We start from the raw sequence: 13166 nt of genomic DNA on the forward strand, positions 1-13166 counted from the left end.
CCTTTTTCTCTTTCCTGTCCATTTAAAAAAAAATTTATTGATTGATTAACTTGAGAGAGGGAGAAACATCGTTTTGTTCTTCCACCCATTCATGGATTCATTGGTTAATTCCTGGATGTACCCTGACCAGAATTTAAACCTGCAACCTTGGCATATGGGAATGACACTCTAACCAACTGAGCTACCCAGCCAAGGCTCCTGTCCATTTTTTAAAAAATTGATTCGCAATAGACTCTCCCATTTTCCTTTTTATGTGATTCATTCATTCTTTGACCTAAAAGCTATCTTTAAGCAATTCTCTAAACAATAGTTGATGTGGATTATCTTTCACTTCCCAGTTTTTTCACTCTGTCTTCTAAAGACAAATAATTTCCTCATTTCCCTTTTCTTATCTTTCAAAAAATATGCAATGTCTGCTACTTATCACATATTGTAATTGTTGACAGGTATGCAAACGATGCCACCCTTTCAGGAGGTCACAGGGAGTTAGAGAAAGAGAGGCAAGTAAATAAGGCAACAAAGTATTAAAGGCACTTTGCAGGAAATTCACAAGGTTCAAAGAAGGCAATCTAAAGGTTAGAGAGTACAAAAATCCTGTATAATAAAAGCGTAGTATGCAAATTGTCCCCTTGACCTGGAGTTCATCTGGGAGTTTGACCAGGGGGCGGGGCCAGTGGGGGGAAGGGAGGGAAGCCCAGCAACAGCAGGCAGCTGGAGGAAGCTGGCAGCCCCTAGGGAGCCTACCAGTGCACGAATTTTGTGCACTGGACCTCTAATATTTCATAAAGGCATTGATGCCTGGGTGAAGAGTTAGTAGGTGTTAACTTTGTTCATTCACTCACTTAGCAAATATTTACTGAGTGCCCATTGTATACTTGGCACTGTGCTGGGCCCTCTGGGGATGAAATAGCACAAGGAATAACCTTGCCTGGCACTTAACAAATAAATGTTTGTTGAATGGCCAAAGGAAGGGACTTCATTTGAATTCACCTGGTGAATGAGGAGCATTTTTCTGCATGCAGGGATTCCAAGGAGTTCAGAATATTTATGGGGTAGGTACTTTGGAGGGTGGCATGGACAGAGCCACGGTAGCTGCACAGGTGTGCAATGCACAACCTGCACAGCTGTATGTGATCATTCTGGCATAGAGAGAAATCAGGTGGGGAAGGAATTGTAGCTGGGCCATGAAGTACCTGGTGTTTCAGACAGTTGTTCTCAAGGGGGGTTGGTGGGATAGAGGTATGAGAGAGGTATCAGAATTGCTGGTGGGTTGTTTCTCCAAATTATGTAAGCTTTTGCCCTAACCTGGAGGCGCAGATTCCACCCAGTCCCTACACACAGACACACATACACAGTACTGCTCTCCCAGAATCTTTGCCACAGACTTCTTGTGGGGATAGAGTCCTATTCCTCGGGTGGGTTGGAGATAAAAATAGCCGAGAAACTGCAGAGAACCACTCACGGGTGTTTAAGCAAGGCAGTGGCATGATCAGATTTTCCCTGTAGAAAGACCACTCTGGCCTGGGACTACAGGGTGAATCCGTGGAGTGTGAGAGACCATGAGGGCACCCGCTGGAAAGCTTTACATCCTCAGGGTCTAAGGACATTGGTATTCAGAGCACTCGGCAGATACTCCTGCTTGTCTCTGTTTTCAAGGTCACCGACATAAGATTGGAATCAGAATGAAACAGATTTGTCAGTGTTGTCCTGACACCTGAAGCATTTCACAGGGATTATGATTTAGGACAGATGTGAACATCCAAGCAGGTCTCTGCTGCGGAATTAATGGAGGAAAGCTATCAAATAGGAGCATGAAGCATTTAGCTTGAATAGCATAGAGGTATACAGCTTGATCACTTTAAAAAGCAAATGCATTACCAATAAAGCCACAATACTTTCTGGCTGTTTTATGAGACAAATGTATTCATTTGCTTTTGTTTAGTAAAACCTAGGATAGTCTGTGATCTATATAAATATTGGCTATACCTTGTCAACCAAAAATGAAGTTGAGGTATTTGTTTCTAAAGACTAATTATTTTCCCAAGAGAAGAAAAAGACCTACTTTTTCTTGCTTTAAGCTCTTAATATCTGCTATACATAATGTGATTCTACTCTGTCTCTCCAAGCTCCATAATTATGGGGAAAACATCTCTTTTCTGAAAACCCTGTTGTTATACATGAGAGCCAGAGTACTCAACCCCCTGATACCACAGTGACATCAGACTTATAAGAAGCTATTGATTAACCACCTCTACACCTTTTAAATTTTTTATTATGTTCTAACTTGATATGGGAGAATTAACTTATTTCCCTGCAACCCATTTTTTTTTCCTTTGAATTAAGTATCTGGGTGAGCTATAGCACTTGTTGGTTATGAGACAGTTTTTATCTTATAATGTCAGGAAGATAAGATTGAAAGGTGGTACTAGAAAGCAGGCTTTAGGTCAACACATAGTAGCCTAACAAAATGTGCATTAAATCTAGCTACTTATCTGAGGTTACAAACCACTGCTGGGTCAGTAAGAGATTCACCCACCTTTAACTATTGGATTCATTTTAAAGTAATACTTTTGGATCAGCACAGTTCAATCGTAAATCCAAGTACTTGGTTGGGAATAAAGCAGATGTGATTTCTAGCCTGGCTCTGGGGAACCCCTTCTGTGACCCTTTCTCTGTCTGTTTGTACATCTATGAAAGGAGAGTATTGCCAATGACCTCAATGTTGTGGTGTGTGTCTTTTTTTAATGTTCTTTTTTTTCAAGGCATATTTGTGGGTTACCTGGCACTTAGTATGTCCTCTAATATTACGACTCTATGTCAACTGAGGGAAAAAAGTTCCCTTTTGCTGGCACATAGGAAGAGGCCTTCTTTGAAAACTGCACATAATTAAGCATTAGTATAGGTCAAAGTCATTAAACAAAATGCCTTTGATAAGAATGGGAATGCTTCCTCCCATAACTGAAAGAAATTACTAAAAAACAAGAAACATAACATTGAGGCAGATTGATTCTTTTCTCTGGGGGCAAGAAATGTGACTCAGAGACATCAAAAAAGAAAATGCTTGCAACATTTGTTAACAGCCCAGATCTGCTTAAAGAACACCATTAAGGCCATTGGGAAAAATATTGAGGCAATATTTTTGTTAATGTGTCCCCCGCCCCCTAAGAGATGTTGTCATCTGCAGGAATCTCTTTCTATTTGTTGGGATCAGGGGCATAGTGAGAAATGAGACCTAACATGCAAAACACACTGTTTGCGACATGCACTGGGGAAGATTTGTAGCAACTCTAACTTTATTTTTCTTTATTCAAGAAGAAATGCAACCAACAGCAGCATAGAAAATCAATATTAAATATCCAATTGACATGTGCATTGATGCTACTGGAGTGAAGAGGAGTTATGTTTTGGAAGGAAGAACACAAAATTGTTCAACATTGTGAAGCATCAAAAATAAAATCAAGCCGTAAGATGTACCCTCATCAGAGAATCAAAGCCCAGTCTTGCTTATGCCAACAGATACCTGGCAAAATATATCCTGTCATTACTTGAAACATGCTTATTTCTGAAATAATTAGGGCCACTAGGGGATAATCTTCTGAAATTCAATTCAATGTTTAGTTAGGGTTTATTAGAACATAAACACTATAAATCATTTTATACGAGCATTTAATCTGCTTAAGCTGCTTACGACTATTTCTGACATTGATGTTCCATTCCCTGTCTGTGATGAATTATCACGAGTAAGTAATTAAGCAGACAGAAACGAAAAACCAAATCTAGGACTTTGACAGAATAACTGGGTATGGTAATGACGAGCCAAAGGATCCTCGTTCCGGTTCTGCCCTGACTTGCTGAGTGAACTTGCGCAATCTGTGTAAGAGCATCAGCTAGTCTCTCAAAAGCATCTGTTTTTCACAAAATGGGAGTAATACTGATAATGAAATAGATTAGGCAAAGTGAGTAGAGCCAGCCTGTGGCAGTATACCCGGAAAGGAATACTATATGATCACAGTATTGACACTGTTCTGAGCTCCCATACATGAGATTCCCACAATGAGAAATACATCATCACTCTCTTCAGTGAGCCCACACATTATTAAAGGGGGCATACAGGTAAATTAGCAATTACATTATGGTAGAAGGAGTGAAACAGAAGACAGTCAGGAGTACTTCCCTGGTGAGACGTGTGATCATAGATTTTCAGGTGGAGGTGATGTTTGAATTGGGGAAGGTTTGTGGTCGTGGTAAATAGGGAGAACAAAGCAGGAAGTCCACAGTTAGGGCAGATGTGAGAAATGTGCCAAAAGAAAGAGTTATGTTTTCTGGGCACAGAAAACTGAGAGAATTCATGGGTCCCAGAGCTCAGGGCAGGGCAGTTGAGGTTTTCAGGGCTGGTCATGGAGAATAAAGTATGCAAATAAAGGGAACTGAATCTCAGCCTCCTGGAGAGAGGGAGCCAGTGTGAAGGTATTGAGGCAGGAGACAATCAATTTTGCATTTTAAGGAATTCTTTTTGGTAGTAAATTAATAAATGGATCAAGAGAGGGGAAGGCTCGAGGCGTTTGGGCATTTACAGTAGACCAGGGAAAAGGTGAGGCACTGAATGAAACAGTAGCAATGGTAGCAAATACCCTGAGAAATGTTTAGGAAGGAAATGAATGTGTTTGGTTTCTGACTCATTGCAGAGATGCCCATGCCATCAACCTTATTAGCAAAGGCTCGAGGGACCTTCTGGTGCAAGGTGATGGACAGGGATGTCTTTGCATTTTGATTCTCAGGGAAGAGGCAGGGGCTAGAGTTATAATTTGGAAACAAGGGTAGGTGGTAGTGAAAACCATAAGGTTGCAAATAGAATGAGAAAAGCCATGAAGAATGGATAAAATCCTTCAGGATCCTTTACAACAGCAGAACTTAAAAATAGCAGAAATCGCAACTATGCAAGAGGCAGAGGGAGAACAAGCAGATAGCTAGGTAGCAGGAGATCCAGGGCAGAGAGTCCTGTCAGAGAGAGTAAAGGAGTAGGAAGATTCAAGGAAGGAATGGTCGATATTATCAAAGAGCTTACTTGAGCCCTAACCGGTTTGGCTCAGTGGATAGAGTATCAGCCTTTGGATTGAAGGGTCCCAGGTTCGATTCTGGTCAAGGGCATGTACCTTGGTTGCGGGCACATCCCCAGAAGGGGATGTGCAGGAGGCAGCTGATCGATGTTTCTCTCTCATCAATGTTTCTAACCCTCTCCCTTCCTCTCTGTAAGAAATCAATAAAATAATTTTTTTAAAAAAAGAGCTTACTTGAGTGATCAAGTAAGGATCAAGAACAGTCTATTGGAGTTGGTAATTCTAGAAGCCACCTGGTTCCTTTCCCCAGTGCAGTCAGTTGAGGTAGGGGCAGAAGCAAAGCCTCCTGTGGGTTGGACAGTGAATAGCAAGTTAGAAGCAGTGACACTGAGTGTAAACTGAGCTATCAGGAATATCAGATGTAAGGAGAAAGCATGAGAATAGAGTAGATGGGGTGGAAGAAGAAGAGTTTTGCTTTGGACATGAGTGGGAGCGGCTTGAATATGTTTATTTCCTGAAGGTTATGGACCATTATACAATAAATTGGACAGTGAGAAGAGAGAGGGGATGTTCCATGCAGCAAGGTTCTGCATGAATGGCAATGGGAACTGTGATGTAGAGGGAGGAATTGACCTTGGGCAGAAAGACATTTTTTTCTGTAATTAGAAAGGTGGAGAAAAGGATAAATGTAGATTGAAGTAAAATAGCCAGTGAAAATGCCAAGAGAGAGGAAGCCAGGCCTAATAAAGGTGAAGCCATCAGTAGATGGATGATAATGGAGAGAGGAAGTGTGAGAATAAGAAGAGAGGACTAGGACACGGAGCCAAGTAAAACAGAAAGGAAAAGAATTCATTGCAATTGGCCTTGGAGTTGGAAAGAGTTCTTCGGCAGAGCTCAGCAGCTGGCCCCTGGTTTAGAAGGGCAATTTCTACACTTGATCCAAGATTGGGGTTTCGGAGGCAAGCACGGGTGGGGAGGGAGAAAAGATTGACAGAGATTTGGTGGATAGCATGTTGATTTACTTTTAGGTTAAACAAGAGGGGTTTTGTTTAGGGAGATGAATGAAAGTGGGTGTTAAATTTTTTTCTTGAGACTGATCACATACCAAGAAAAGGCAGGGGACTTCTACAGGGCTATGACCCCCAATGGTCCTTATTCCCAGGCTTGAGATTGTTGCCCACTGGTCCACCGGCTTTCTTAGCAAATTATAGGTTGCTGATTATCTATAGGAAGGATATGGAAGAGGAGGTGGGCAGACATTTAATTCCCGCATTATGCACATTCAATATGACTGTTTCATGTTGGATCCACTTTGCCTGGGTCTGTGGATTCATTAGATTCTGCAAAGAGAGTTCGCACGTAAACATTTCTTTTACTGTTTTTCCAAGTTGTTAACTAATTGTTTAAAAAAGGATTCTTCTGGTTGAAATAGCCTCACACTGAAATGAACTTGGTCATTCTGCCAGAGGCATATCCATACCAAGGATGTTTAGAGGCAATTCTAACTGTAATTTTCAGGGCTAAGAAGTGCCAGCAATTCAGCAACAGGCAAAGCCATTCTCTGAGAACAGTGGGAGGAAGGGTCAAAGTAGGATTTTGACACCAGCCTTTGTTCCAGCGACTCCCAAGTTTTGGAAGCTGGCAGTGCAGGCGCACACAGGGACTGTGGGACTGGGACTGGGACGGCCTAGGTAAGCCCTGAGGAATTTTATAAATGCGGAGGATCTGTTGTGGGAAGAGCACTAGACTGGAAGTCAGGAAACCTGGGTCCTATTCTAAGCAAATCACATAAAAGATCTGGGCCTCAGTGTCTTCATCTGACAAAACAAAACAAAACAAAACAAAAACATGGTGCTGTGGACGGCACCAGGGGAGGCAAAACAGTTAAAAGCCAAATCCTGACTCCTTATACCTGCTTTATATTTCAGGGACTCCCACTGAGATTTTGTTTAACATGTAGAATCTGATGCTAAAATAAGTTTCAAGACTCCTAGCTAGATTGTGTTTGCTAAGACGTGTCTATTCTAAAATTCCAATACTCTAAATGGGAATAACCTGTGGCCCTACTTGATGTAATGCTCATGAGTCTAATAGTTTTAATTCTTGATAACTCAGCACGTTTGTTATTTGACTTTGAAAACAGCTTCGTGCCAACCATGACTTGGGATTTCTCAGCTTGAGTCCGTGCGTGGGTTTCTGGGAGTCTGTGAAACCCCTAAGCACACATGCAGGACTTTGTGGGTATGGGCACACAGAAAGATTTCAAAACGTCCATCAGATCCTCAACAAGTGAATGAAAGCAGTAAATGAACACAAGTTATCCCCAGCTTGATGGGAGTCAAAGACATAGAGCATCAATTTTAGGGATAGTGGGTGCTGAACTGGCATTTTCCACTTTAAAAAAAGTCAGCTAAACATTTCACTTTCATGCTATACAGTCGGTAACATTCACAAGAAAATTGCACAGGTCTTTCAAATAAAGGGAGGAAAAAGGACCAAGACATAATCTGAGAAAAGCTGTTCAGATCGCAAGTTGACACACACATTTAAAGAGAACGTAGAGTTTCTGCAATGAGAACAGCTTCCCAGATCCCCTCACGCAGTTCCGTCCTTCCCCAAGATGACATGGCCAGTAGGGTCTACACAACCTTCTGGGCAGGGGAGAGGGTCAGCAGGGTCTGGTCATGGTGCCGCATTGCCCCGCCATCCCACATTTTCTGATAGATGCCAAGTTCAGATTCTGTGGCTCCCCAGGCCAAACCTCAACTCTCTGACATGTTTTTGCTAGAGAGAAAGAACCACACATTCTCCACCTTCTCAACCTGTAGCCCTGTTAACCTGGAGTTCTAAACGGCTCCCGGGCCCGAAGGTAAGTTTTCTTAAAAAGATGTGTTCTGAAGTAATAAGGAAGAATAAGAGTCAAGGAAACCAACGTGCTTGGCCATTCGATAACATCTTGCCTGGGAAGGCTGAGTGCATTTGCAGTTCCATTTGGTATCAAATATTCGTGTGATTATTGGTGTTGTAGTCAATAGCAGACATCTCCGTCTTCTTATAAAGTCCCTGTTCAAAGACGGATACCCTGGTGGGGAGAAGGAAGCATTGATCGGAGGCAGTAGCAGGAAAGGGGGGCCAGAGATGAGCCTGTGATGGAATACCAGGTGTCAGAGAGAAGCCTCCTGACACGTTAAACCAATCCAGGGACGGGGCACAGACCGATTCACAAAGCGGGGCGAGGCTGGGTTCTGGGACGTGGACCCGGGATCCGCTCGCGTGGCACACACGAAGCTTCTTTGGTAAATGGTTCGCTCAGTCAGACGCTGTGCGGCCCCGAGCAGATAGAAACAAGGCAGACAGAACGCAGTGACAACACTGAGACCTGCAAGTTGGCTCGAGAGACTGTGAGAACGCTCGGAATTGAACCCGTTTGCTCTCCTTTTCATTTCAGATGCTGCACAACAAACACGTCATGGTCCGCGTGGGAGGAGGATGGGAAACGTTCGCGGGGTATTTGTTGAAACACGACCCCTGCCGGATGCTGCAGATCTCCCGTGTGGACGGCAAAACGTCCCCCATCCAGAGCAAATCCCCAACCCTTAAGGACATGAATCCAGATAATTACCTGGTGGTCTCTGCCAACTATAAGGCTAAGAAGGAGATTAAGTGAAACTAAGTTGGTCAGGTCAAGGGGACTCGCATATGGCCTGTATCCACTTCTCCAGGGTAGTCAGTTTAGTTCACAGGCTCTGAAAATTACTTTGGAAAAAGGTGTAACCCACAGGAAAGTGTCATCCTATTGAAAAAGGTTCAAAGAGTAGCACTATTTATTTTAATGCTTCTGTAGAAAATGACCTCTGAAAAGGCATTCTATACTCAGATTTAGGTTAGGCAAACTGGAGGCAAATTATTACTTCTCAACAGGCGAATACAGCATTTAGAAATACAAATCTAGCTAGAGATAAAAAAAACAAAAACCTGTTATTAGAAGAAAAAAAAATTTAGGATTTCTAGATAAAACAGAAAGTGCCTGCTTTATGTCTACAGAGTAAAAAGCACCCCAGACATTTTTTTAACTGCCAGATTTTTAAAAAGTGACAAATAGTGTGATTATGTGCTACTAAAAACATCCAACAGCACTATCAATAAGTACAGAGTATTCACAACAGTAAAACTTTACTGGAAAGGCCACTTTAGAAAAGTTTACATTCACTTGGAAGATTGCCTTAAAGTTTTATCCCTTACCTAGGACCAAGTTTCTGGGGTACGTTTGGACGTTTTCAGAACACCCACTAGAGAACCGCTTATGAATTGCCCCACACATTCCTAAGAAACCTGGCTGTGTCGAGGCTGACAGTGTCACTCACACACATAAGCTGACATACATTTATATTTTGACAGAGTAAATTGTACAGTCAAATGTTCATTGACTTCATGTTATTTGAAAGCATTCTTATTAAAATATATCTTTAGTTAATCCTACTTTGCTATGCTGTCTAGTAAAGTCAATTCACTGTAGCTAATAATGTTACAGACTTATGTATACCCTTGTACACCCAGGACAGAGCTGTTTTGTACCCATCAACAGCAAAATATTGTCCTTGCTGATTCAAGAATTAAAGAGATAAATTGGAAAAAAAAATGATCTGTCTCAATATCAATGATTCATTCGGAAATGAAGATAATCTTCAAATGGCATCCTTCCCTGAGAGTTACAGGAAGAGTCAAATTTTAGGTGGCCAGTACTTCTTTACTGTGGGCAGCTGAATGATGGTGTGTGTTCGTCTAAGCGGAGCTGCTACCTTGCGTATATAAAGTATAGTCAGAGTTAATTTGTCATTTCCTCATTTTTCAACAACAAACGTCCACTTTTTAAATTTTTTCTCCGGAAAGTCAGGGAGGAAGTATCTGTCTGCCAGATGACCGATTTAATCAAAGCAGACACAACCTGTTAATAGGGAAGTTGTTTTGTGTGTTTAAAAAATATTAAATTGTTTGGGGTGATATAGGTTTCAGGTGTGGGTTTCTATGTTACAAGATCTGTATATTGCACTGTGTGCCCACCACCCCAAGGCAAATTTTCCTGTCACCTTATATTAGGACACAATAGGGAAGTTGTTAAACAGGCATAGTGTAATTTGGTGCTGCTGGAAGTGGCAGTAATCCTTCTGGGGGGAAAAATTAGTTTTATAGGAAATGAAATCACCTTGGAACAGTGAACAATTGTACTGTCTCAAAAAACAGATATTGAGTGATAGGATTTTTATGTTACTAAACTAATATTAACACTGAATTTTCCTGTATAGTAATTGGCAACAATATTTCCATCAAAACTTTCTCCCGTGCTTAAATTCTTCCTGTAAACTTATTTTTAGTAATTAAACATAACTTTGTTAATTTAGTTAAAAATATCTAGGTTAACTAAACTATTAATCTCTTCATGAATTTTGTTTTCTCTTCTGATGTAACACCACAAATTTATTGTGATAGTATTGCAGTCAGAAGTATGCGAGGGTCTCCTTGGGCTACCTACGGGTCAGCAGCACTGTGTTCCTTTCTGAAGAGAGAATCCATTTCTTTGCCTTTTCTACCTTCCCAAAAATGCCTGATTTCCTTGGCTCATGTCCCCCTTCCTCTGTCTTCAGAGCAAGCAATAGAATCCCACAATGATGCTTCTTTGTTTACATCTCTTTGACCACAGGTTGGAAAGGTTCTCTGCTTTTAAGGATCCATGTGATCAGATTGGGTCCACTTAGATCAGTGGTCGGCAAACTCATTAGTCAACAGAGCCAAATATCAACAGTACAACCGATTGAAATTTCTTTTGAGAGCCAAATTTTTTAAACTTAAACTTCTTCTAACGCCACTTCTTCAAAATAGACTCGCCCAGGCCGTGGTATTTTGTGGAAAAGCCACACTCAAGGGGCCAAAGAGCTGCATGTGGCTCGCGAGCTGCAGTTTGCTGACCACTGACCTAGATAATCTGATATCATTTCCCCATGTTATGATCATTAACTGAATCACATCTGCAAAATACCTTTCGCCATGTAATGTAACATGCTCCCAGATTCCAGGGATTAGGATGTGAACATGTGTGGGGGGGAGTGGCATTCTTCCTGCCTTTATCACATCATTTAAGTGTCACTAAGAACACAGTGACAAATGACATTGAGGTCTAGCTGCTAGCTGGATGGCACTCTACGCCAGGAATATGGACAACGAGACCACATTCAGAAGGAAATGGCCAAATGCAGATAGCTCTTACTGACTCCTCTAGTGAAAATTACTGTTCTTTTTTTTTCACATTTGTTTTGGCTATTATACATGCTCAATCTCCATATAAATTTTAGGATTATCTTGTCATTTTCCTTGAAAGACCTTGCTGGAATTTTGCATTGAATTCATTGAGCAATTTGAGAATTGCCGTCTTGACAATATTGATTCTCCCAGTGAACATGCAATGTCTCACTGTCTTAAAAAGAATTTCAGCAACGTTTTGTAGTTTTTAGTTCAGATCTTTTACTTTTTGTTTTTCCTAAGTATTTTTATCATATTTGATACTATGATTGGAATAATATTAATGATCAGATTATTATTTTAGCTTTCAAATAGAAATAGCATTGACCTTCATATATTTAGTACTAGAGGCCCAGTGCACGAAATTCGTGCACGGAGGGGGGTTGTCCTTCAGCCCAGCCTGTACCCTCTCCAATCTGGGACCCCTCAAGGGATGTCTGACTGCCCGTTTAGGCCCGATCCCTGGATCGGGCCTAAATGGGCAGTTGGACATCCCTCTCACAATCCAGGACTGCTGGCTCCCAACTGCTCACCTGCCTGCCTTCCTGATTGCTCCTAACTGCTTCTGCCTGCCAGCCTGATCACCCCCTAACCACTCTGCTGCCAGCATGTTTGCCCCCAACTTCCCTCCTCTGCTGGCCTGGTTACCCCTAACTGCCCTCTCCTGCAGGGTTGATCACCTCCAACTGCCCTCCCTTGCAGGCCTGGTCCTTCTCAACTGCCCTCCCTTGCAGGCCGGGTGACTCCCAACTGCCCTCTCCTCCTGGCCATCTTGTGGTGGCCATCTTGTGTCCACATGGGGGCAGGATCTTTGACCACATGGGGGCAGCTATATTGTGTGTTGCAGTGATGATCAATCTGCATAGTACTCTTTTATTAGATAGGATAGAGGCCTGGTACAGGGGTGGGGGCCAGCTGGTTTGCCCTGAAGGGTGTCCCTGATCAGGGTGGGGTTCCCTTGGGGCGTGGGGTGGCCTAAGCGAGGGGCCTGTGGTGGTTTGCAGGCGGGCCACGCCCCTGGCAACCCAAGCGGAGGCCCTGGTATCTGGAATTTATTTTCCTTCTACAATTGAAACTTTGTAGCCTGGAGCGGAGCCAAGCCTGGGGCTCCCTCCGAGGCCCACAGCCATTTGTGTTGGGGTTATAATGGAAACTTTGTAGCCTTAAGCGGGTGGCCCCGGCCAGGGTGTGTGGAAAGCTTTGCTTCCCCTGTTGCAGGCAGCAACCCTGGCCTGCTCTCTCAAGCTCCATTCTGCCGCCATTTGTTTGAATTTGTTTACCTTCTATAATTGAAACTTTGTAGCTTGGGTGGAGGCTTAGGCCTGCAATGGCTGGCAGAAAGCTTGGCTTCCTCTGTTACCTAGGAAACCTTGCTCTCTGTGGCTGTAGCCATCTTGGTTTGGGTTAATTTGCATACTCACGCTGATTGGATGGTGGGCGTGGCTTGTGGGTGTGTCGGAGGTATGGTCAATTTGCATATTTGTCTATTATTAGATAGGATTCTGCAAACTTGCTTAACTCATTTATTTTATTTTGCGTAGATGTATAGGAATTTTCTACACGAGACACTTTATATTCTTTTTAAAATCTATGCTAAATAGTTCTCAACTCCAACTAAAAATATTAGAATGAGAAAATGGTACCTTAGCAGTTATTAGGTAGATTGAGGAATTTAGGATAACTCCTTGACTTCTAACTTATGGGACGAAATAGATTCCAAGCAATAGCCTACAGAGAGCCAGTTTCTGTGTAGAACTAATTAGTTCCATTTGAGATAAGTTTGAAGTACTTATACAGATTGCTCAAACCTGTTTT

The 13166-nt window shown here is 42.3% G+C and overlaps 1 protein-coding gene across 1 annotated transcript in view; it reads left to right on the forward strand.

Annotated features, from left to right (window-relative positions):
- The window catches only part of GAS2 (growth arrest specific 2), a 123047-nt gene extending 113368 nt beyond the window's left edge, over positions 1–9679 (forward strand). Inside the window, exon 9 of the mRNA XM_054725734.1 lies at positions 8506–9679. Within this exon, the coding sequence (XP_054581709.1) occupies positions 8506–8724 (219 nt within the window). The 3' untranslated portion in view covers positions 8725–9679. The remainder of the gene's footprint in view (positions 1–8505) is intronic.
- Positions 9680–13166: the final 3487 nt, after the last annotated feature.

This window comes from Eptesicus fuscus, chromosome 13 (genome assembly GCF_027574615.1).
Source record: "Eptesicus fuscus isolate TK198812 chromosome 13, DD_ASM_mEF_20220401, whole genome shotgun sequence".
In the NCBI taxonomy this organism is placed as follows: domain Eukaryota; kingdom Metazoa; phylum Chordata; class Mammalia; order Chiroptera; family Vespertilionidae; genus Eptesicus; species Eptesicus fuscus.